Genomic DNA, 25,049 nt, shown 5'->3' with positions numbered 1-25,049 from the left:
GAAACATCAGTCTTGCGCCCACATGAACTGCAAAAACATACTAGTAATCAAGATTCTAGAGATATCAGATACGATTGCAAAGGCAGTTTTCCAGACGAATGGACATAGCAAATCAGAAAAAATGCATTTGCCAATGGAAACCAATCCATGGGAAGGGAAAGGATTCGAAATATGAACAAATAACAAAAGTTCAAAAACATTTGCAGTTTTCAGCACTTTATAACTGAATAAACAGATTACAATGTGGGAAAATCATCCCTCACCTTATTACACAGTAGGTTCAAGTTTTTAGGCTTTAGCCCTTTGATTGCCACTTTTACACCAGTGACCAATCAATACATATTCACGGACTCGCATCAAAAACCCGACTCACCGAACCGACAAATTAGTTCTTAACCCACATTGAGAGTCAACAATAATCTTTTCCCGTCTGTTAATCACCTTTACTTTCACCATTGTTACTCTTTGGCCCATACCTCTCAACTCTCTCATCAATCCAAGCCCTCATGTCGCCCAACACAATATCAGCATTCTCATCAGTCTCCCCCTGTATCAGCGAGTGGTACATTCCCTCGTAGATCTTCAATGTCTTGTCCTCGCTTGACGCCTTCTCGTATAACAGCTTAGAGCTTGTGGGACACGTGACGCCATCAGCCGTCCCATGCACTGTCAGAAACGGAGCCGTCACCTTGTGGAAGTTGTTCTGTACGTACTCGCACATCCTGGCAATCTCCCTCATCGTCCCCACCCTTGGTGGACCCGTATATCGCCTGGGGTTTCCTGCTATGATCTTCAGTTTCTCTGGGTCCTTGATTGCCTTTCCCACCATCTTGTTGTCCGGCATTGTTGCCCAGGTGTCTGCCAGTCCGAATAGAAGTCCATACATGAATAGGTGTATCTGTGCATTAGGAAATGATCATTACCAATTAGAGTTGCAAACATAGCTCTTTAAAAGTGTAAGGTAATGTGTGCTTCACTGAAACAATTTTGGAAATGAATGTAATGATCATTCATTGGCCTTTCAAAAGTTCACCTAAATTGGTGAATGATGATTCCATGCATATACCATTATGTCCTCTTCTAGCGAACCAAATGTCAGAAAAGATTCTAACTTCATTCCAATAATCAAGCACTGCCTAGAGATCGTCGTTTGAGTTTTGACTTCAAATGAAGTTACCACAGGGATTAATGTCATACAGACAGAATAATAGACATGAATGATGCGAGAATTATACATCCTACTGTACCTTGGTACAAGCACTGGCGCAGCCATAAGCCATGAATGTGTATTATTGGGGGGCACTAGGTCATAAGAACTTTGACGATAGCCAAGCTCCGACAACAACCCACAAACCCATGAGTTGATGGTTGTTGGCGATGTGAAGGTGGCTTGCGTCTTGCGGTGTGAGAAATGAAGGGGAACTTTAGGCTTGTGTAGAGTGTTATTTTGTGTAAAAATTACTCAATTTTCCGTAGTCCACCTTGGGTTTATACTTCTATAGTAAAAAAAATCCATTGCAGGGCTTGATTTTTAAACAATTCAAGCAAAAAAATTAGTTAATCCCTATATCTATTACTATTTGATCGAATGAACAGTTTAGATCATTTGGATGGGACTCGATATGAATCCCAAATAACTAACGTTTATCCTTTTTTTTAGTCAGGGAAAAAAATATACAGTTGGACGTGTGCGTATTTGTGCTAAGAATACTTATTTTAATTAAACTAAAAGTGAAAATTAAAAAAACAAATGCAGTGGGGGCACTGCTGGGTACAAGACTACAAGGTGATGTGGTTCTATCCAGTTGTTAGAAGTTCAAGGCATATTATCTACGATGACCATGTTAAATTGGTAGTAATTGTTCGGGACATTCCATCGGCTGCAGCCTGTGTTTTGTGCACAAGGAGTGTGTCCCATAATCATCTTTTCTTCGAACGCATCTTCTCTTAGTTTCTGTCTGTGTCCTTTTTTGGCCTTAATCAGATTTGTAGACAGCCTATGCTGTGCATAAAGGAGGTTGAGTTCCATTGGGCCTTAATTTTTCTTTTCTTGCAGCCATGTACCACATTTGGATTGAGAGCAAGACCGATCTCATTTTCCAGCACAAAACTGTTGATGTTGCTTGAGGTCGAGCTAGTGTTTGGCAACTCTGTTTTGAGGTGGAAAATGGGTTTGATCTAGGGTGATCTTTGGTAGTACTATTGTTGTCGTTTGGTGTTCTGGTTATATATTTCCTGCAACCTATATTGTTAAAGACCGGACAGGGTTTTTTCTGGGCTCCTAGAGCTTGTTTGGCATATTTGTTTGGCGTTAAACACTCTAGTATGCAGCTCCCAGCTCCCTGTTCTGGTTAACAAAGACTATAAAGTAGTATTTACCAAAACATATACCAAACCAAACCGAGCCTTAAGTCTCAGTCAGTTGGAGTCGGCTACATGAATCCGTGTTTTTCATTGACCTCTGAATCCATTTACCAAAACATATACATGGGGAAAAAAAAACTCACTATGATTGAAAACTCAGCTAAGAACTAATTATTCAAAAAAAACAACGCACAGATGAAATCAAATCATGTATTTAGAGACAAAACATGCATCGCAACATCTATAGAAAAATTAGAGATGAACAATAGCATTTTCCTGCGATAATGCTATATATTTTTTTACTTATATATAAAATAAAAAAAAGAGCATTTTCCTACGGTACGAAGGATGCATTTGGGGTTAAAAAGAAAAAAAAAAACATCACCACGTCTGAGAAATTAAGATGTAAATGAATAAAACATTTTCCTACCATACAAAGGCTTCATTTGGTAGTAAGACACAATACTATTGTTGAGATCAGTGGAAGGATTTGTATCTTCAGAGCAGGGATAAAGCTGGGACAAGGAATTCGTTGCCGGATATGAAAGTGGAATGGGAGATGAAGTGCTTGGTGCAACAAACGGGAGCTGGATATGGTATCCGGATTACCCTTATCCGGAGCTGGATATGGGCTGCATTCAGTAGATCTGTAGATATCCCACCCTATGTCCTCCGGTCCTCCCATATGTTAACAAGAAATTTTTTGCCCTTCCATTTATTTCTCTCTGGACGAACAAACAAACACTATCCTACCCAATGTGTGTGTCTGTTCAAGCTAAGTCGACACATAATGTCCGTGTGTGTGCAGGGCCGGCTCTGATATTTTGAAGGTCTAAGACGATCTTTAAAAGTGAGGCCCTTAGTAATTGTAAACGAAAATCAAATAAAAAGTCGATCACACTAAATAATTTTGATTCCGATATAGTATTTGTTTGTAATGGGAAGTACTGGAGTAGTAGTGTTTAAGGAGAAAAAAATATGCATCCATGCACCCACCACACTGAATAATTTTAAAGGGCCCAAGGGATTTTGGCGATCCGTGACCTTTTATTCCTCCTTTTTGTTTTTTTTTTCTTTTTGTTTTTTTCTGCGTTCCGTGTTCCATTTTTCCAAATGTAAAATGTCTTCCTGGGTTTAAAATTGGGTTCCAAAACAATACATATATACGATGTCCTAAAATAAGTAGGGATCCTAATTTTTTGACATTTTTAGGGGCTTAAGGCCCACGCCTCTTGGGCCTTAGCCCAAAGCCAACAGTGTGTGTGCGCATGAGCAGGGACACGAGCCTAAAATTGTCTTTTAAAAATATTTCAACCAATTAAAATTCGCGAGAGCGGGAACAGAAGGCCCTGCTGAATGATTATGTGACATTAAAATGTGCAAGGGTTTGAGCATTTTTTGTGTTCGTCGGTAGCATTTTCCCACAGTCCAATCTCACCCCTGCAGGCTCTCCTAGCTGGCAACAAACTTGCCCACTTTGTTCCAAAAAAAAATATATATATATATATATATTTTTGTCTTTATTCAAAAAAAAATCGTATTTGTTAATTTTTCGTCAATTTTTTGAGAATTATTGCATCGTCATGACGAGAGGAATCTAAAAAGAAAAAAATTATGATCAAAATTAAATTTTTTAATAAAGACAAAAATAAGCCTATAAGTCAATTTTTTCGTCTTTATTCAAAAAAAATTAATTTCGATCATAATTTTTTACTTTTTAAATTCCTCTCGTCATGACAATGCAATAATCTCTAAAGAATTAACAAAAAACTAACAAATATATATAAAAAAATTAAATTAAAACAAAAAAATAAGTCATTTGACTTATTTAGCATAACGGAACCTTAATGAATTTCTGCATAGTAAAGGACAGCTTTGCAACAAAACAAAAAAATCAGTCAAAGGTTGCTTCAATTCACAGTACCTTGGATGGTTTCATGTTTTCAGGAATAACGAACAGAGGAGCAGAGAAGATTAGGCCCGTCCACGTGTCAGCCTCCGACTGGAAATACATAAGCATGGTCGCCAACCCCCCCATCGACTCCCCAAAAAGAAACGCCGGCAGCCCCTTATACTCCTCGCTTCGACGAACACTCACGAAGAACGAAAGCGACGCGGCGGCGACCTTCGCCATGTCCCCCAGGTAGCACCGGATCCCGTCCGACCGGCCGTGGCCCAGTAGATCGGCGGCGAACACGGCGTAGCCCCACCTGGCGTAGCCGATGCAGATCTTCTGGAACAGCCACCCTGTGTCGGAGCCGTACCCGTGGGACATGTACACCGTGGCCTTGACGGGCTGGTCTAAGGGGATGAAGGACTGGGTGAAGAGGTTTCCGTGCGGGGTGGTGAAGTAGGACTTGGTGTTGCGGACGCCTTGGGAGGTGTAGTATTCTTCCTCCGGGGTGTCTCCCCAGAAGTTTGCCGGCGGCATGATTGGTGGATGGTGGTGGGTGGGGGTGGGGGGATTGGAACGGAAAAGGGTGAAGTGGGTTTTTTCTTGAATTGGAGGAGTGGTGGGTGGAGGTTGGGGTGGGCGAGAGGGGAGGGAGAGGGTGGAGTGGGTTTTCTTTAAAGTGGATTGGAAGAGTGGTGGTTGGGTGGGTGGGGTCTGGAAGAGGGTTTTTTGCCCGACGGTCGAGATGTTCAAGCTAATTTACGTTCACATCAATTAATTTTTTTTTAAGTTCGGTTAAATACATGATATCTATGTCGACACAAAGGCATATGTTTCTTGATCTTAAAATAGAATCTTGATTAATTATATGGAGAACAAACTTATTAACCAATCGGACTAAATCTATTTGGGAGGGATTTGTGCGACCGAGGGTGGAAAGTGGTTTTCACCAACTGTGTGGTGGTTTTGGGGTAGGTGGGTAGTGGGTGGGTTGGCGGGGTGGGTTACGGATAAGTGTCGGGTCCACCACTGAGATTTTCTTTTTCTTTTTTTTGAAAAGGCGCTACTGGGAGCCTTGTTTGATCCATACAAGAGTTTTTAGCAGTCTTGTTTCTGTTTGTAGTAGGTGCTGATAGAGACAGGGACTGAGGGAGTCAGGGAGGTAGTTTTCCATCGCAGTTTTCAAGTCAGTGATTAATTTATGCACTATAATATTTTGGTTTTATTTTTATTTTATTTTATTTTTGCGTTTGTTAATTTTACGTCAAATTTTTATGCGATATAGATGGGTAAGAACGAAAGGAATCGCAAAAGTAAAAAAATATGACTTTTATACAAGTAATTTGGAAAATATCCAAGAAAAAGTCAAAAACTAATTTTTTGAGCTTTTCTTTGGATATTTCTCAAAAATACTTATGTAACAGTTAAAAAAAATTAATTTTTCAATTTCGCTCGTCTTTACTCACTCATATCACATAAAAGTTTGGTGTAAAACTAACAAATATAAAAAAATTAAATAAGACAAAACCAAAAAATTATTCTGCATAAGTTGATTCACTAGGGTAAACACTCATCGAGAGTAGGCTTTGAATAAAAGAGTACCCCAAGTGAAAATTATTAGTTTCTCTTTTTTTTGTCAAACAGAAATTTAGAAATTCTATAGTTTCAATTTCCGCCATTTGTTGGTCTCATTGTGCTTTTATTGCAGCAATTATAAATGTTTCATCTCGTAGAACAAGCAGAATAAAATATTCACTCAAAAAAATTAGATTGGTCAGATATTAATAAATGGAAAATTCTAAAATCAGCCCAATAGGCCGACGATAGTAGGTGTGTGAATGTGTATTAAAAGATGTAAAAAGTGCACAGAAATACGTGTTTTTCTTGTCTTTTAGTGTGTTTATCGTCAGCTCAGTGGGCTGATAATAGCAAGACCGTTAATAAATAAGTTAAAAAATAAATTTTGGTTTATAGAATAGACATTCTGATTTGACATACCTATGCCAATCAAAGCTGATTTTTACGGGCAGAGGCTGACTTGATACTTGAAAGTGGTACCCAAAACTTTTCGAGGCCCAGACTCCCAAACCTTATTGGTCACCAGATTGGGCTTAAGAATCTTGGGCTTACACTGCACAAAAAATTTGTAGACTTAAAACCAATAAAACGGCCAAGGGAAAATGACAGCCAATGACGTGTTTTGATTATTAATATCCGTCAAAGACATTTTTCAGCATTAAAAAATATTCTCAGTATGTTCTTGACGGGTATTAATTATCAAAACACGTCCTGGACCGTCATTTACCCTAAAACGAATACTTAATCTTCTCTGCTCCTCTTTTTGTTGGGCTTGCGGCCCTCCTTGTGCGTCACCAGATTCGACTTTTAAGTTTCACAAGGCCCAGTCCCTTGTATGAAGCAAGCAGCTCTCCACTTGTGTTTTGCTCGTTCGAGATCGATTCATCTAATAAATAAGCTAAGCTCGAGTACTTTTTTGGAACTCAAAACCATTAAGTATTCATGCCAATCATGAACAATTTAAAAATACGATGACGTTTGATACATGTCGTTGTTTGATTAGGATGATTTTCTTCAAGCAAGCACTTTAACGAACACAACAAGATGTGGCTTGGATCATCTCTTTATGGGCCCAATTCATGCGTAAAAAAGTAATTTCGGTGCAAAATTAGGGAATTGGAGGGGTTGTAGTGCACTTGCCGCACTACACCGTGTAGTGCAGTCGATCCAACCGTCCATCACTGCACTCCTATAAATCCTAGCCATCCATTGTTCAGATGAAAATCTGAGCCGTCCATTGTTGATATGGACGGCCGAATTGACCGCACTACATATGTAGTGTGGAGGTGCACTACAGCACTCCCGGGTCCCAAAATTAGATGAGTTTTGCCATACCCAGAGAGCATGGACTCGCATAAGATGGTGAACAATCTCTCGCTCCATTCCCAAAATTAAATTGAAATAAGTTCTGAACAAATAAATTTAGGAGAACGCGCTCAGCCTAACAAAGAAAGATCTTATTTTACTTATATATGCCATAGCATGACTCATTATTATGTCCCCCCACAAAAAAAAAAAAAAAAAATTCATTTTTTAAATGTGAGGGGGCCTATTTAGTCATAGCATGCCTTTAGTTTTGCTCTTCTGGTGGTGTCCCACAGTTTTGAAAAAATGCACGATTCGCCACGCATGGATGATGTCTAGTTGTCATCTTCATAATTAATTATTTTATTTTCAAACGTAACGGTCTGAGTTGTAGCGTATAGTTAATTAACGTGACATAATTGACAAAAGGGTCCTAATGCCTTGATTGTCTCCCGTTCTTCTAAGGAATTCAAATAAGTATTTATTTTTTAAATTAAAAATAATATGTCTCGTAAAATAAAAAATAAGTACTTAAAAAATAAAATTCTTAATAAAACAGAGATTAACTAATCTTCTTTCCATGTTGATCTAAGCATGAGAATGAAAAAGTAAACAGTTTTGCGTGCTAAGAATAAACAATTTGTGGGCCTTGATTGCGAACAAAACCAGGATATTGTTTTAGGGGCTCACTCAGGCAAAAATCTAGCCCTATCGCTTACTGGCATGATTATCGTATTTCATGTTTTTATTGCATCGATTTCCCATCAAAGTACAAGGAAAATAAAATTCACGATCCCATTCATATTCGTTCAAAATCAACGGGGCGGGGACGGGAGAAATTTTCATTACCCGGCCGGGTTTCGGGACGGGGTTGGGGGAGTTTGGGAATTTTCAGATCGTGGTCGGAGTACATAAAAACTTGTCCCGCCCTGTTACCATTCTTATTCTCATAGGCTCCATGCACTCGCACAAATCAAAACAACGTACTCAAAAATTTAAAAAGCCTTTTAGACTAGGCCGATCAATAATCTTCATTACTTAAATTTTCTTCTTTCGGTTAAGATTTGTTTTTGGATTATGTCTCTGGGCGAATTTTAAAACCTTCGGGTGCTAATACAACAACATACTGTTACTCGTTTCATACAGTACTTGGGATCCCAATAGCGTAAAGGTGCACTACTGGAGTGTAGCGCTCAATTTGAGCCGTCCATGTCAACTAATAATGGCTTAGATTTTATTTCGATAATAGACGACTCAAATACGCAAGAGCCGAACTGAAATCTAGACAATTGATTTTTGCGATGAATGACACGCACTACACACTACAGGGGGAAAAAGTTGAAAGTTACGTTTATTGAATGGAATGACTCAATTGACTTTAGTTAATTGCAGGGACCACGGAACATATGTTTTTTCACAATATTATCTCATTTCTTACCTGAATTAATCTTATAATTACCTCTACAATGGAATGTAGGATCCAAAAATATTCAAAGACACGTGTATAATTAGGCCCACGGTAGATCTCCATGTTAACATGAAAAGCTTGTTTTTGCTAAGCAGATAAAAAGGATTGGAAAGGGAGACCAGTGTAGCTTCATTTATGGTTGTGACCAACGGGTTCCAACCTACTATGGAATGTTGAAGCTTTGGCTACTTGTCCCGATAAGGATCGTCGTCACATGACGTTCTTGCAAATTAACTATTGTCTGAATGAAGACAGTCCGTTACTATAGCCCAACTAAGGTGCGAGTGGAACCAAAGACACTCTAACACAATATATGGTTCAACAGCCCTGCTATGTGCGGGATGAAGGGACTTTTACACATGCTCCTTTGGGGAATTCGGGCGCTGTACGATCCAAATTAAAAAAAAAAAAAAAAAACTCTTTCCCTAAAATAGTTCTTTTAAAATCTATACTATTAATTATCGAAACGGACAGTAAAATTGAGCGTTGTTGAATGCTGTCCCTAGGAGATAGCAGCCCTCCAAGTCGGCTCCTTTGGCCATCTCGGCTACCACGGTGGTGGTACATGAAAAGCTACAAATGAGGTGAAAATTTTAATTAAATCGATATTCTGTTCGTTTTTGGTTAATCTTTTGTAAATTTAGGTTGGGTTGGTGATGATAGGGTACGATAATAAGTCGGGCTGACAATGATTCTGAGTTTTTTTTAGTTCAACTGAGAAACTCGAGTCTTATAAAAGACGCCACTCTTCGAGGGAAGTCCCCGGATCGAGTATTTGCGAGTTCATCCCAAAGAAAGCAGTCCCTTCTTGTGGGGCAGATGATCGATCTTCCACTTTGTAACGGAACTCCTATTGTCCATACAAATTTGGAAAGCATTGTTAATGAGTGGAGATAAATTAACTAAAGTATGATGTTGATTTCATCATTTTCTTTCTGTGATAGTCTTTCATTCCTTTATTATTTAAGTGTCCGGGTCAGTTTATACGCACTCGGCTAATCATGGGGGCTCAATTCTACCTCCTACTTGCAGGAAACTCAATTAAAGTCAGAGCAAAACTCTTTATGAACTGGCTTCAAATAAGTCGAACCTGAGACCTTATGAGGGAGCAAACTTCCAAGTGTTTGGGCCTTGACCACCGAGTCAGCCTCTTCGAATATCCTTTTTGTGATAGTTATTCATGACATTGCCGGTTGAAAAGGATTTTCCGTGGCATGAATTAGGCTACTTTCGGCTAAGATTTTTATTTTTTAAGTACTTATTTTCCGCTTTCATAGATAGGTCATTCTCTCACGATACATCACATGTCAATTCAAAAAATAAGTATAATCGATCACTTGCACGCAATAAATTATCTTAAAAATGAGGTTCAATTCCCCTCTGTTCAGGAGTTATCAATATTCTTGTATAAGTCAATTGGTGCTACAGAAAAATATAGGATCATTTCAATATCAACATGATTATTGGTACAGTATATATGGTGTCCACTAGGATTCACCTCTTTATTATATCGAACAATAAGTTTAATTAATGTTGACACTGAAAACAACCTTAAATAGTTAAATTCAAGGAATAATAATTAATTACGGCTAAGATTCCATTTATCCATCATAGTCGTTTTGATGTAAGCTTACAGAGACTTAATAGTTGACACTTGACACTGAGAGAGACAACTGATCGATGTTATGCTTAATTAAGTGGGTGATTATCATCACTCCAAATCAGTCTTAATAAGATGGTTGCAATTCATTGACGATAGTCGCGTAGTGTTGAATATTTATATGATGTTTGCGTGCGATTGTAATCAACTGGATGAATTCGAATTCTCTCATTTCCTGAGGAACAAAGAAAGATCTTATCTTATTATTTTAGTAGGAAAAAAACATGTTACCTGTGTCCCAAAAAGATCTACAAAATTGTAGGGGTTGGATTTAATGGGATCTTGATCGTGGGTTGGGTCTGGTTCATTCCTTCGCCGCTCCGTGCACTTACCGCCGGACTTGCAACAAGTCACTAGGGCTGTGGTTGCCCAGTGAGCCTCCGACAATCAAGTTAGATGTAGGGAGAAGTGTATAGATCTAAAGTTAAGATAGAATGACATACCTCTCTAGATTAGGGCTAGCGTGTGGAGAGTAAGTTCGGATAACCATCTCGGGTGACGTCATATATGATTAAGGGATAAGGCGGTTACAGAACACATAGTCAAGTCAGACCCCAATGATTACTCTTGTGGCGTAACTGCATGGGACCCTCCCAGAGTAATTGCTTTCCTTCGAGCGGCCTCGGGAGTTTGGGTCGGGTATGCTCCACGTCCTTAGGCAATGGCAGAACCCCGGCCGGAGCCTCCTCATCGAGCGACGTACCGAGGGAAGCGCCATAACCCTCTCAAGCACTTATGTCAAGTATTGGGCTGGTTCCCTCATGGTGCCTCGGGACAACGTGGCTTGGTGGGACGACTGAATTCCTGTTCCGGAGCCATTACAATAGCCCCTCAACTCGCTGGAGTGTTATCTTCGAGCTCTGAGGAGTTGATTGTGCTTGTGAACTGCCATGTTGGAGGCCTTTGTCCACAGGTAGCCGAAGCAGAAAGCGGCTTCGGTAATTGCCAGGTCGCTAGCCCCAGCCCGAGGAGCCACGTGTCGATCATCGCCAGGGTGTTTCACGCTGGTTGGTGTCTCAGTTGAGATAAAAAAAAATTTGATACCCACGGTGCACAGGAAAAGGGTTGGGTCCTAAGGAAAACTAATAAGTTGCTATCGCTATGTGAAATAATGGATTGAAACTTCTTCTTCAATCGCGCTAGCTCTTTTAATCCATCGTCACTTGCACGCAATTTATTCTTAAAAGTGGGGGGTCACAATTCCCCACTGTGCAGGACTTATTTCTCAAGATATATATTTTCCGTAGCAGAAAGTCTATGCACAGTAAATCTGTGCATAAATTGTGCACAGATTTCGTTATAGGACCCACCACGGGTCTCACATAAATCATCCGAACCGTTCATTAATGTAAAATATTTTGTCAAGGGTCTCAGTAAAAAAATAAGCTCAATCCGATATCTATAAGTACTCGATCCAACCATATAACTTTTCATTATCCTGAAATCTGAATAAAAAGTTAGATGATTGGATGAAACACCTATAGATATCGGATTGAACTTATTTTTTACGGGGCCCCTTGAAAAAATGTTTTACATTTAATAAACGGCTCGGATGATTTGTATGGGACCCATGGTGGGCCCCACAATGAAATCTATGCACAATCTGTGCACAAATCTGTTGTGTGTAGCAGGACTCTTTTGGTAGGCTGGTTTAACACTGTGGACCAAGTCCTGGAAGCCCTGGTCCAAGAAAATGAGATGACAAACTACACTACTCTCAATTTAGATTTAGATTTGGATGATTTTTTGTAACCTCGCTATCAAATGGGCAATTGGATTCCCCCAAAAGGATTTTTCCTATTGGCCCTACCTTTGGAGGGCATATGACCATTAATTCGTGTACGTACGTATCAACTTTTTCTTCCCTATGATCTAGAGATGATGGTAGAAAGAGAAAAAATGAAAGGGCAATTTCTGTAAAGGAAATTCCAACGTCCCTGTGTGAACACATGGTAACTAGAGTCATCTTTATAATTCGCGGTCGTCTTGGCGCTTGGGACTTAGCAGTTTACTCGCACCCAAATTAAGTCTCAACTTCGAGTCTCTTTGCCAGTAATTCTTGGGGTCATGAGTCCCAGAGTTGGTTCATATATTTTGGAGGTCCGAAACGAGTTTCCTATATTATGGCCCTTGCATACTCATGAATTTATTTTAAAAAATGATAAAAGTAAAAAAGTAACAAAAAAATCAAATTAAAATGATACAATTATGACAATATAGATGTAAAAAGATATGATTGCAAGAGTTTTTGAAAAAAGAAGAAGATACAATTGTGTTTTTATTTGGAAACATTCTAATATTAATATGTAAGTTATATTACAGTAGGGCCTCAATCTTGGACTATAATTCGGGGGCCGGAAGCAGTCGCTTCTCTCGCCTCCCCTATGAGCCGGCTCTAGGGTCATCTCACTCACATGCTTAAACATGCGAAAAGACAATAGAGATTCGTTCGAGTTGCGCACAAACTGATCCGGAACATTTTGCATTATTTAAAAAAAAAGGTTGTCTGTTTATGGGGACTACATATGGAGGACCCGCTGTACATGCATCAGCTAACACCTTTGCTAGAAGGGATAGGATTGCCATTAAAGAAGACCCGTGCTTTTGCAGTTTCCTTTATTATGTGTCACAATGGTGTCACCTGCACCCCTTTTGTCTCCATACAGTAGTGGAAAGGTTTCAGTTCTTTTGACTTACCCAACAGTGTCTAAACTAAAGAAGAAAGGATAGGATGTGGAAATAAAAAACAAAGGGAAGTTTTTTTTTGAAATGGTCAAAGGGAAGTTGATTACTTGATAGGAGTGCTTATTTCAGGCCTTGTCTACTTTGATTTCCTTATGAGACCTATGAGAGGCTATAAAGTTGTAGTTTAGTGTTACTATTTCTTAAGGATAAAAAGCTGCAAAAGTAATTGGGAGAGTGTTTTTTTTTTTAAATAAAGAATTTGTTAATTTAAAACCAATCCCATATTGATCACATCCGAATGCTCAAAACCCAAACTTAAGTTCTTTTTTTCATTCGATAGATGTCTAGTCTATTCCTAAGAGAACAAGAAATGGGTACCGCTAAGCGGCATACGGGTGGGGCAAGTCCATACGACATTAACCATCACACCAAACACTCGAGGTTCTGGCTAGAATGATGCAGATTAGATTTTGAAAAAAAATAGAAGTTTATTAGTTTTTTATTTTACTATTTTAGTTTTAGTATTTTGTTGGGAATCTTATAATTTGGGATTACTAACATAGAGTTATTTAGTTTCTTAATTTAGGTTGAGTCAATTTCCTATTCTATGTTTTTTTGTTTTACAAGATTTAGGATTGTTTCTAAATATTTTTGTTTCCTTTCAAGCTCTGGGATTTCTACTACTATATAATAAGCTTGTAAGCCTTAGGTCTATTTAGTTTTGAATGATTAATGAAATTAAAAAGAGTGTTCTCTTTTATGCCTACCTTTGGGTATTCTGTGTGAATCAACCAATTGTTGTTATCTTTATTCCTGGGTATTCTCAGACTAAACAGGTTTAAGGAAGAGTTGTCACAATCTTGCCGCCGGATCTCTTTTTTCAACACACCTCCCTGCATCAGAATCGAACCCTTATCTTCCATGTGGAAGAGGTGAAGAAGTGTCATTAAATTACAAGCCCGTTGACGCCAAACTTATAAGTTCAGCAATTGGGAAAACTTTAATTTGAAAGCGAAGATTGGGATGCTTAACTTGAAAGAAATACAACAAAGGCAGCACTTGGACTTGAAATGTCGATTTTCCGTGCCAGGAACATTCGCTTTTTTATGTTGGCAATTAACCACAATTTTTTAAAACCAAAATCAAAGTTAGGTATACTCACTCGAGCATGTGACAAGTGCATGAATACGAGACTTTTGGTGTATGAATTTTTTTTACCGACACTTGCATTGATGTTGAAACTCACGCACGCTATGTCTTCAGTATGTGCAGGTCCCTAATTGAATGTGAGTGTTTGTATAACCATTTGTGGTGGTACAAGATTTGCCAGTTTAATTGGCCGCCATTCTTTGGTATTCTTTGGTATTTTTTTTTTAATGGGTCAAATCTTTTCGAAAGTAAGAATTAATTATTATTACGTATATGATTCTGTTAGTTTTGTAACTATTAATAATTTTTTTATAGGAGACGTTAGGGGTACATCAATTTGTCACATCTCAACCACACATTTCTCACATACATGTGGATCTCTAGCATTTATTGTGAAATTTTCACACATGCATTTTGAGAGAGATGTGGTTAGGGTGTGACACATTAATGTGTCTCTAACATTTCTTTTTTATTTTATTAATAGTACATTAATTTTAGTAATCTCTTTGTCTCAATTTGTTTGGAGAATCTAAATTCTTAAGGAGTAAACATCAAAAGTTTAAATTTTTTGCAATTACCCTACAATTTTAATTGAGTATTTATTCCAATTCAAAACTAAACGTGTAACATTGAAATATGGATAGTTTAAGGGGCGACCGAATGTGGGAATTGGCCTTAGTAAGTACTCCCTCCATCTCCATTCTAATTTAATTCCTTTTGGGAGTTCGTGTCATTTTTATTTGATTATATCTTGCCATCTGTAATTTTTAGGTGATTTTAAAAATGTCATTTAAAATAGCTCATTGAGATCTATCAAACAAAATTTATATTGCATATAAATAGTGTTATCAATTAAAAGTTATAATTGGTTTTTTATACGATTGAGATACGACGAGGGGCAGAAGAATGGAGACGGAGGGAGTAACATTTGGTTTGTTTAAATGGCAAGTCTATGCAATTGATAGTTAAAAGAGGAAGTAAATAAATTTTAGATAATTTAAGAGACAAGTGCATATTGCTAACAAAGATGCTACATGCATAACTGTTGTGCAAAATATCAAACACAACCAATCTCCATCCGTCTATTGTAGTAATAAATGGTCAAGATTCGTTCAAATTTTTTCTTGGAATAGTTAAACTTTTCATTGGAAGAGTTTTTTTTAAAATCTAGAGCGTTCAAACACATCTGAACGGTCAGAATTAATTACACAATACACATAACGGTTGTGTAAGTATCATTTCCGTATTGCTAAGTTTCAATTTCAGAGAATGGGAGGAGCTGTAAAGCACTACACCGCGTAGTGCAGACGGCTTGAATTTAATCCAAACATCTATAAATCTTAATTGTTTATTGTTCGAATGAAAATCCAAATCGTCCATTACTAGGATGATTCGGATGAATAGCCGGATTGGCGTGTAATGCGGGGTGATGTTTCTAACTTCCTTTTTATAGTAACCGCTACACATGAGAGAGAGAGAGAGAGAGAGAGAGAGAGAGAGAGAGAGAGAGAGGGAGGGGGGGGGGGGGGGGTCGCCTTTTTTTGGCTTTTTCGAGACTATAAAACGGTGGCGTGCAAAGTTAAAAATGAGGGGGAGGACAGGCAATATGGGCAACAAAGCCAGCGTAGGATTCAAGGCGCATGTGGTGCGGCCAGTGCAGTGGCCCTTTCGAATCTTTCAAAATATACTACTGTATTCTGACGACCGTTACTGGGCCCAATCGATCCCACTTTTGGAAAGACAAAAAAACCACAGGTTGTGTACCATTGAACACGTGGCGCCCAACTGCTAGACAGCTTGTCGGCATATTGGGACCCTCAAACGGACGCGATTCACCGGATCTTTTTTCCCTGAGATTTTGGGACCCTCAAACGGACGCGATTCACCGGATCTTTTTTTCCTGAGATTTCTGGTCCCGACCACGATCTCCTCTTACTCTCTCCAAGTTGGGTTTTGTTCACCCTCTCCTGAGGGGTGAACATTACCCTTTTTCCCATTAGTTGAAAAAAATAGCGTGGATTCTATACAAAGTGATATCATATAATGTATTATATGATAAACATAACATCACTTTGTGGTGAAATCCACACAATTTCAACAAATAATAAGGAGGATAATGTTCACCCTCTTTTAAGGAGGTGAACAAAATTGCACTCTTCTCCTCCCCGTACTCTAAATAACGAACTGTGCTATTCACACAGAGAAAATCAACACAGATAGCACACATATTTTTTGTGGGGGTCACTACAGATTCCACACAAAAGATCCAAGTCGTTCATTAAATGTATAACATTTTTTCAAGAGAGTCTGCAAAAATCATCTTTATCCAATATCTATAAGTACTCGATCTAATCATCTAATATTTCATTCAGATTTCAGGATAATAAAAAAACTAGATGATTGAATCGAGTACCAATAGATATCAGATTGAGCTAATTTTTTCACAGAGCATGTGAAAAAACTATTTTAAAACTGTGCGCAACCTGTGTCGATTTTGTGTCTGTCAACAGACTTTTTGCTAAATAACCCCATTCAACGATCACGTTCTTGGGCGGCGAGCCGGCGATACCTTTTCCTCCTGGTATATAAATTCTTCATTCATTCGGTTACTTTTCAAACTTTATTCCTCGATGAGATATTTAAAGAAAGAGAAGAAGAGTAAGATAATGGTCTGTTTAGTACATTTTCCAATTTAACTCCCATCTTTTGCGGTTGTAGTCCGATGCTAATATTCCCATCTTGTTTGCAAACTTTCATATTCTAAAATTTCTGACACACCTCTGCAATCTCATACTTGCATTTTGTTTTCGAAGTTAGTAATTTCAAGCTCTATTTGATCGTGCATGCACTTTAAAATTTCCCATAATATTTAGGGTTCGACTTCTATGAATAATAGGCCTGTTAGCCTTCGCAGTAATCCCAAATGTTTTTTAACGAACTAACGCTATCGTTGAATAAAGAAAAAACCATAAAGAGAAAATTACCAAGAATGCATTTATTTATAGGAAAGGGGATACTGGTCCTCCCTCATCCCAAAATGTAAGAATTTTTTGAGATAACGTGTCATTTTTAATTACTTATACTCATTTTTCAATGAGAATGTTAAAAAATACTCCTACTTTCAATATAGATTTTAATTACTCCCTCCGTCCTCTTTTTAAAGTTCAGTATTTCATTTTGGGTTGTCCCTTAATAAATGTCTATTTTATAAAGTTGGTGGATAGAAATTAGTACATTTTCCATTTTGCCCCTAAAGTAGATTACATTTTGAAAAGTTAGTGAATAAAAGTATAATGATGATGTCTACATAAAGGGTAAATATGGAAAGTGAAAGTAAAAATTGATGTGAAATGTGTAATAATGATGTTTTATTAACAAGTTAGAGTTACGAAGCGAGACATTTAAAAAGGAACGGAGGGAGTAGTTTTATTAAACAAAATTGTTAAAATCACATAAATTTATAAATTGAAAGATACTCCCTTTGTTCTAATTTTTTTTTTGAAAGTTCGTCCCACTTTTCAATTGATTATATATTGTAATTTATAATATTTTGCGTGATTTTGAAAACATTATATTATAGAACTAATCAAGATCTAACAAATAATATTCATATTGAATATAAAATTCATTATCGATTTAAAGATACAATAATTCTAGAGACACACCCACTCACACACCCAAACACATACCCACTAGTGTGTGTGGGACCCACCACTCACATGAGTGGTGGGTGTGTGAATGGGTGTGTCCCTAGCACTACTCTTAAAGATATCGGTTTTGCTAACCTCCACCCATTAGGCGAAAGATAATATATACATAATTTCAAACAAGTTTGGATATTAATGCATATCTCACGTATATTATTACAGTTTCACAAATATCAATGTACCTTTCTCGAATATCAATGCATTTTTTTACTTATTATCCTACCCTTTTGGACAGACGTTGGAATAATCCTAAAGATATACTAACTTGTTTTTTATTCATTTAGAATAGAACGAATGATTATTACTTGCAACGAAAGAAATACTGTACAAACAATTAAAATGACACACAATTTCAAAAAAAGGTTTTAACATTTTGGGAGATGGAGGAGTATTTTTTTTTCCTTTTATGGTTTGGGTGCCAGAGAAAATCAGAGTAAAGACAAGGGCAGTACAGTCAACATAAAAAAGCCGCCAGATATTGCAGACGTGGGTCAGGTTAAATACAGCAAAAATTCCAAAAATTAATCATGATTTTCTCTGTCATAAAGTTAACGATGAAAACGAAGAACCAAATATAATACTCCTCCTCCCTCTGTACAAGAACGCAACGACAGATTACAGCACAAAAAGCAAGAGAGGGAGAGACAGAGAGAAGAGGAGAGAGAAACCCAACGGAAAACAGAAGAGTCGTTCAAATATTCGTCTCTCCCTTTTTTCTGAGCCCAACCTTCGAAACCCTAGCCACGGCGTTTACGACGTCGCCTCCATAGTAATTCCATATACTTGTTTCACCGACGAAGACATGTCCGGTACGACGCCGTCGCTAGCGGCGTCGGCTAGGGTTCTGTTCCCTACCAGATCTCAGATCCCCCGCAGCCCTACTTGACGAAAAAAGCCGTCGATTCTACAACCGGGGAGGAACTCGTCGTTCTATCGGTCATGGCGACCGGAAAGGGAGCGTTCGAGAAGGCTCGGAGATTCGTTCGGACGGTTTACTTCATGGTGGCGATGGTGGCGTCGCTTCTGGTCCTCTCGGCGCCGTTGCTGGTTTCCGTAGTTGATATACTGGTGCCCTGGGTGTTGGTTTCGAGCTTCACTTGTGTTAGGTGTTACAGCTTTCAGGAACATTTTCGTAGATACTCGTTCAAGACTTCTTTGACGGATATTCCTCTGGTTTCGATTGTTAGATCTGTTATAATCACATGTATGCTTTTACTTATCTCTGCTTGCTCAATTTGTTTGGTACCCTCGCATTTATCTGTTATTAGTTCTTGTTTGAATGGTAGAGTTTGCTAGATTCAATTGACTTAGGGTGCGTTTAACATAAACTAATTTGTCATGGCAGTCGTATATTTTTTTTAGTGATAATTTGTTTAGATTTTAGATAAATCTCTGGAGAAATTGGAAAAGTATAAAATAATGAACCGGACAAGTCCGTTTCAATTTTTTTTTTTTGGCTTTTGGTGGTGTTTTTTTATTTATAGGTTCATATGACGACTGCTTAATTCAAAATTTTTTGATGCAGACCTTACCAAAATTTAGAAAGACGAACAAAAGTACAACAACAAAAATTTAGGCCAACTTCGCGGACTTCTACTTTTATGCCTGCTTTGGATCTCTTGTTATCCTCTTTTTGATTTTGATGTTCAGAAAGAAAGAGAAGTTGAACGTAGACTTTCCAAATTTAAAGGTAGCAATTGCATGCGAGAGCTTTTATCTCACTAACTTAAAGTCTTGTTTTGACCTAAATTGTATGATTCTGTGCATCGGTATATGTCCATTGGTTTGGGTGAAGATCAAGTTTGTTAGAAATCTCTTAGTATTGTTGATTTTATGGATAATTACCTGAAAGCAATAAAAGAAAGTAGAATGTGAGTTTTTAATTTCTATCGTTGAGTTGCTTAAAAGCAGAAATTTAATACTTCGGTGAGTTGAATTCGTCTTTCAGCGAAAATTAAAATGAATTGAGAGGTTATGTATGTGATGTGCCTCAAAGTTGCATGTGATTGGAGAAGAGCAACAAAGAACATGTTCTGTTGCTAATTGTTTTTGTGCACTTTACTGATGCTTTTTCCCGTAACAGGTGTTTATTCAATGTGTGATGGGCCTGCCCTCTCACACGGCCCGTATCTCGGAACTGTGATGCTGTGTTCTTTCAGTTCCATTATTCTTCTTTCAGTTAAGGCTTGTGTCTTCACCTTCAACTCTCAAATTGAGGCTGACGCTTCTTCATCTTCGCTCTCGAGGCAGAAGCTCCATCTGAAAATGCCCGTTTTGTTTCTCTCCTCTGTGGTCTTTGCCCTTGGCCATACCGTGGTTGCCTATAGAACGAGCTGCAGAGCGCGGAGGAAATTCCTCTTTCACCGAGTTGACCCGGAAGCAGTAAGATTGCAGAAGCTTTTTTAAGGATCTATTTGTGCTTTTAAATGATTTCCTTAGTTTATAAGCACATATATGATGCAGTTGTGCATTTCGTTCCTACAAAATATCAGTAGATTATTTTTTCAAAATCAAAACCAATTACGACAGAAAACATTGCCTGCATCCAATTATTCCAATGACTTAATTTACCATTTTCATTTACATAAGAATGTTTATCTTTGCTTGGCCTTTGAATCTTTTGGTTGAGTTTGCATGGGAGGAAAATTTCCCTGCATTCTAAGTTTCTTCTAGAGCTCTCTGTCGCATTTACAGATCGTTAATGCCTAACAATATAGACCAGGCACAAGTAGTTCCATGTCAATAGTTCAAATAGGATTCCTCAGAAAATAAACCTCAGGAAGGCAGAGCAGACGGTAATATAAGGGCGTAGATAAAATGCATTTAAACCAAAATATTCTGCCTTGAGTTTTCTTTAATAGAAGAAAGAGTAATCCTATGTTAAGCTGATCTCCATAAGGACTGCAGGTACTTTCTTGCAAAATTGTTTTTGCTGGTTTTCAGAAGGTTCCGCGATCTCCCACTCCCTCTGCAGGCAAAATACCAAAAAGTGACGGTGAATTGAGGCGAAAACCTGGAGTCATCGCTCGTGATGAAGGGGAGCTCCCCATTAGATTCCTTGCTGACGTTGACAGCTTATTCATTGCTTGCCAAGGGCTTACAATCCACTATAAGCTTAGCATGTCCAGTTCACCTCCTCGTTCCTTATCTTCCACAACTATTTTCGACAGGCCATCGTTGAATGTCCTGTCGAGAACCCAGTATCATCTCCACAGGAGCTTTAGTAATAAATACCCCACTTCTTCTCTATATGCTCCACTATTAGATGGTTCTCCAACATCTCCAGTGTTGTCTGAAGATATTCCTATTCTGAGCCTAGATAGTCCCGCTGACATGGATGAAGTGAGTACATCAAGCTCTCCGGCAGCAGAGCATGATTTGGAGGCAAATGGCCAGATTGGCATTGTTTTAGTGCATGGATTTGGAGGGGGAGTCTTTTCATGGAGGCATGTGATGGGTGTGCTGGCTCGGCAGGTTGGTTGTACAGTTGCTGCTTTTGACCGTCCCGGTTGGGGATTGACATCGAGACCACGCCAAAAGGATTGGGAAGTAAATCAATTGCCTAACCCGTACAAGCTTGAAAATCAGGTATTGTCCACTATTGTATGTTTAGAGCAGTTTTATCTGGGACAATTTTGGTAGATCTTTTTGGTCCATGGAACGAAAGAGGACTTTAGAATGCTGACTCTTAAGGGGTAGGCATGTGTAGATCACTCTATTAGAGTTCATATGGTAATTCTGAACATGAGAAAAAGCTTCTGTTAATAATTAGAGGTACGGAGGAATTTTATTATTTTCACATTCGCTTATTTTCTTTTTCTTTGCTTGTTTAATTTCTATTATTTTCTTCTTTTAGCAAGATACTAAGCATTTTTTAATTGGTAGGATTGTTTGCTCCTGCGTGATAGTTGTGAGGGTGATCACGGAGTATGTAAGAATCTGTTTTGATACAACTTACTGAAATAAAGGTTATAAATGGTAGACATGAGAGGAACATCGAAAATCAGGTTTTAAATGGAACATGTGAACTGGAAAAAAAAATGAAATTGAAACAATGAGAAGAAATTTATAAGTATTGTGCTGTAACGCAAAAAAAGCACTTATTTTAGTCCAAATTAGTGAAGGTTTTGACCTTTGGGAGGGTTGGATTGAGTATGGACCTATACTTTGGCATCAGTTGCAAAAGTGGCCCTGAGGTTCAAATACCACGAGGCTAGTGTGGCATCTCTGAATATGAAACCTATCAAAATTGAGAGAGTTCTCAATTATCTGGATTGGGAATATTCTCAAATGTGTTGTGGTGGTTATGAAGTGCTGGGGTAGATCACAATATTGAGAATATTCTTAATTTTTTTTTTTTTTTTTTATGGCATAGGGGAGGTGGTAGTGGTGTTGAAGTCGTGGTGGTTGTCTGCATCATCTATGAGACTACGGCCCACATGTCTTGTTTCTTTACTTTCTGGTTTGTAGCTTATTCCTGTATGGCATCATGTTTGTTGATTGTTAATAAAGTTGGTGTTGGTGTTTCCAGGTAGACCTGCTTCTTTCTTTCTGTGCGGAGATGGGCTTTTCTTCAGTTATACTGGTTGGTCATGATGATGGAGGCATACTTGCGCTAAAGGCTGCACAGAGGGTCCATGCATCACCAAATTCTGTCAATGTGAGTTATGCTTGGTTTTAGGTAACAATTAGACATTTTTGGCATCATGCTCTACGTGTAAAATAGCCCTATTTTTACTCAGGCTTTAGCACTTAGATTTTGCAGCATCAGGTGTCCATTGTCTGCAGTGCATATATTACAGCTCCAATCACTGTATTTGCACGCAAAAGATATTCCGAAAATGTTTGTTTTCCTGCAAGAAATGTTTTCCATTAGATGTTTCCTAATACTCCTGCAGGACTATACATCAGAGGGATGCTACGTGTAAAACTATGACTTTGCTGGTAATCTTTTACCTCCATAGTATTCTTGACAGCTATATAGGGTAACAAGTGCTGTCTCTTGTCGACACAGACGGCATTTCTTTTTTGATCCCACTCACACTGCTGGTAATCAAATCAACTGACTAACAAACAGTAGTGTTAAGATGTATGACCTCGAGACCTTAATGGCATACCAGCTCTTTGGTTCTGAATCCGTGGTTACCTGTATTGTTGCTTTGTTCAGAGCCCAATGGATGATAATACAATTCCTAATTCTGGTATTAAGGTCTATCCGACCTCTTGGGTCTCGTTTCCAAGTTTGGGCAGCTTGGTGAAAAAGTAGAATTCCGTCATGTGTAATATATTAAGATCTCTAGTAAGAGCACTAAGAAGTACTTTATCCCTTAATTGTTTTACGAAGGGTTGGAAAATTCTTGTTTACCCATCTTTGTCTTTCATCATTCAGGTTGAAATCAAGGGGGTGGTACTATTGAGTGTAAGCTTGTCAAGGGAAGTGGTCCCTGGCTTTGCCAGAATTCTCTTGTACACGTCGCTTGGGAAGAAACATATAGTTCGTCCTTTACTGCGGACAGAAATTACTCAAGTGATTAATCGGCGTGCGTGGTACGATGCGACCAAGCTAACAGCAGAAGTTTCAAGCCTCTACAAGGTACTTCAAATATCTATAGTCACAAACCTCAAATCTGTTAGGGACATGTAGACCTAGAATAGAAAATCTGATTTAAGGTCATACTTCCTGAATGTGTTACCGCAATTTCTATCTAGTGTTGGTTTAAATGTGATGTGCTGTGAAAACTGCATGAAATACATTGACCATTTCACTAATTTGCTGCTCCTGTATGGAACCAGGCTCCTTTATGTGTAGAAGGCTGGGATGAAGCTCTTCATGAGATAGGAAAACTTTCATTTGAGACAGTCCTTTCACCACAAAATGCAGCAACATTGCTGCAAGCTATCAAGGACTTGCCAGTTTTGGTTATTGCAGGGGCTGAAGATGCTCTTGTACCACTGAAATCTGCTCAAGTCATGGCTTCAAGATTTGTAAATTCTGTAAGTACCCCTCAGCCACCGTTGGATTCTGTATAACATCAGGCTAATTGGGATTCGGGTGGGAAAAAAAAATGGTCATCCATCATATATGTTGGGGCCTCTGTTTTATCCTTTGATGTATGCAAAACTCTCTACAATTCCTCTCCGTCAGCAAATGGCCTGATCATTTCATGCTAGGCAACTTAATTCCGTAGTGAAATTTCCATGTTTCTGGAGAACTACTTGAACGTACTTAAGTGCTGTTTATTTGAAATGAGCTTTTTGTTTGATTGTTTGTAATCTGGCCTATGATTTTATCATGCAGAAACTGGTTGCAATTTCCGGGTGTGGTCATCTTCCACATGAGGAGTGCCCCAAGGCATTGCTTGCAGCTATATTACCCTTCATCAGCAATTTGTTAACAAAATCAGAAGTGCATAACCAATGAATCTTTAACTCTAGATAGGGTTCTTATTTTATGTTGCGGGTTTTTTCTCTCTTTTTCTTCTCTTTTTCAATCTTTGTATTCACCTCAAATGAAAGAGGCCAATCTCCACCTCTTCTTTTGGCTATTTTTGATGTGTTAGTTTGGCAGCTTACCCTTACCCTAATACTAAAGGGTTTCTCACATGTACTTTTTTTTTTTCTCTCTCTTTTGGCTTTTGTCTTTTGGTCTTTTAAGTGCTGAGTCAATCAAGTTGTTTAAGGAGGTTATTTGAACAGTTTGTGTTATTTACCACTAAAGAGAGTGGAAATGACACCCATTGTGTATAGTTCTCATAGTTTGGAATGCAGCATTTAGCTAGTTAGTTCCATCTCTCTCTCTCTCTCTCTCTCAAAACCCTCCCCTTCAGAACCTGAAGAAGATCAATCATTTCCTGAATGCAAAATGCAGGACCCAGATTTCTGTTATGCTCATATTACATTTGCAATTTGGAGAGAAGATATACATCCTCTCAAATCAACTGTTGGGATGACTTAAGGAGTTAAGGGCGTTTAAAATTTTTGGACTACAAGTTGTTGCATTTGGCCATGTTGTTCGCACTAAACCACAACTTCCTCTTTATTATCCCCTCTATTTTTTCCTTTCACACTATATACTATCTACAACTTATAGGTTGGTGGAATCAACTTGATATTTTTGGACAACAAGAAGTTGTCCCTAACTTATTGACATCAGATTTTTGGATGAAGTAATAATCATATTGTTGGTCTCAAGCCAAGATATTAAGAACTAAAGGGTGATTCATACGGAAACGTGTACGA

At 38.3% G+C, this 25,049-nt stretch overlaps 2 protein-coding genes across 2 annotated transcripts; one reads left to right on the top strand and one right to left on the bottom strand.

Annotated features, from left to right (window-relative positions):
* Positions 1–189: 189 nt before the first annotated feature.
* LOC131335458 (caffeoylshikimate esterase) lies at positions 190–5,193 on the bottom strand. Its single transcript, XM_058370819.1, has 2 exons — positions 4,289–5,193; positions 190–898 (listed from the first exon to the last, which is right to left on the bottom strand). The coding sequence occupies exons 1-2, from the start codon at positions 4,793–4,795 to the stop codon at positions 434–436; spliced, it is 972 nt and encodes a 323-aa protein (XP_058226802.1). The 5' UTR covers positions 4,796–5,193; the 3' UTR covers positions 190–433.
* Positions 5,194–18,342: 13,149 nt separating this feature from the next.
* On the top strand, positions 18,343–24,598 carry LOC131335456 (uncharacterized). Its single transcript, XM_058370818.1, has 7 exons — positions 18,343–19,014; positions 19,894–20,192; positions 20,718–21,398; positions 22,342–22,470; positions 23,200–23,403; positions 23,604–23,804; positions 24,109–24,598. The coding sequence occupies exons 1-7, from the start codon at positions 18,750–18,752 to the stop codon at positions 24,229–24,231; spliced, it is 1,902 nt and encodes a 633-aa protein (XP_058226801.1). The 5' UTR covers positions 18,343–18,749; the 3' UTR covers positions 24,232–24,598.
* The last annotated feature ends 451 nt before the right edge of the window (positions 24,599–25,049 follow it).

The sequence above is a fragment of the Rhododendron vialii genome, chromosome 8a, assembly GCF_030253575.1.
Source record: "Rhododendron vialii isolate Sample 1 chromosome 8a, ASM3025357v1".
NCBI classification, from domain to species: Eukaryota; Viridiplantae; Streptophyta; class Magnoliopsida; order Ericales; family Ericaceae; genus Rhododendron; species Rhododendron vialii.
This window is presented reverse-complemented; position numbering and strand designations above follow the sequence as displayed.

Excerpts from the sequence above, each read along its gene's own strand:
- LOC131335458 (XM_058370819.1), bottom strand. The coding sequence starts at position 4,795 with ATGCCGCCGGCAAACTTCTGGGGAGACACCCCGGAGGAAGAATACTAC. Across the intron at positions 899-4,288 it reads AAAACATGAAACCATCCAAG|ATACACCTATTCATGTATGG; the intron begins GTACTGTGAATT and ends CCTAATGCACAG.
- LOC131335456 (XM_058370818.1), top strand. The coding sequence starts at position 18,750 with ATGGCGACCGGAAAGGGAGCGTTCGAGAAGGCTCGGAGATTCGTTCGG. Across the intron at positions 19,015-19,893 it reads TAGATCTGTTATAATCACAT|GTGTTTATTCAATGTGTGAT; the intron begins GTATGCTTTTAC and ends TTCCCGTAACAG. Across the intron at positions 20,193-20,717 it reads ACCGAGTTGACCCGGAAGCA|GTACTTTCTTGCAAAATTGT; the intron begins GTAAGATTGCAG and ends TAAGGACTGCAG.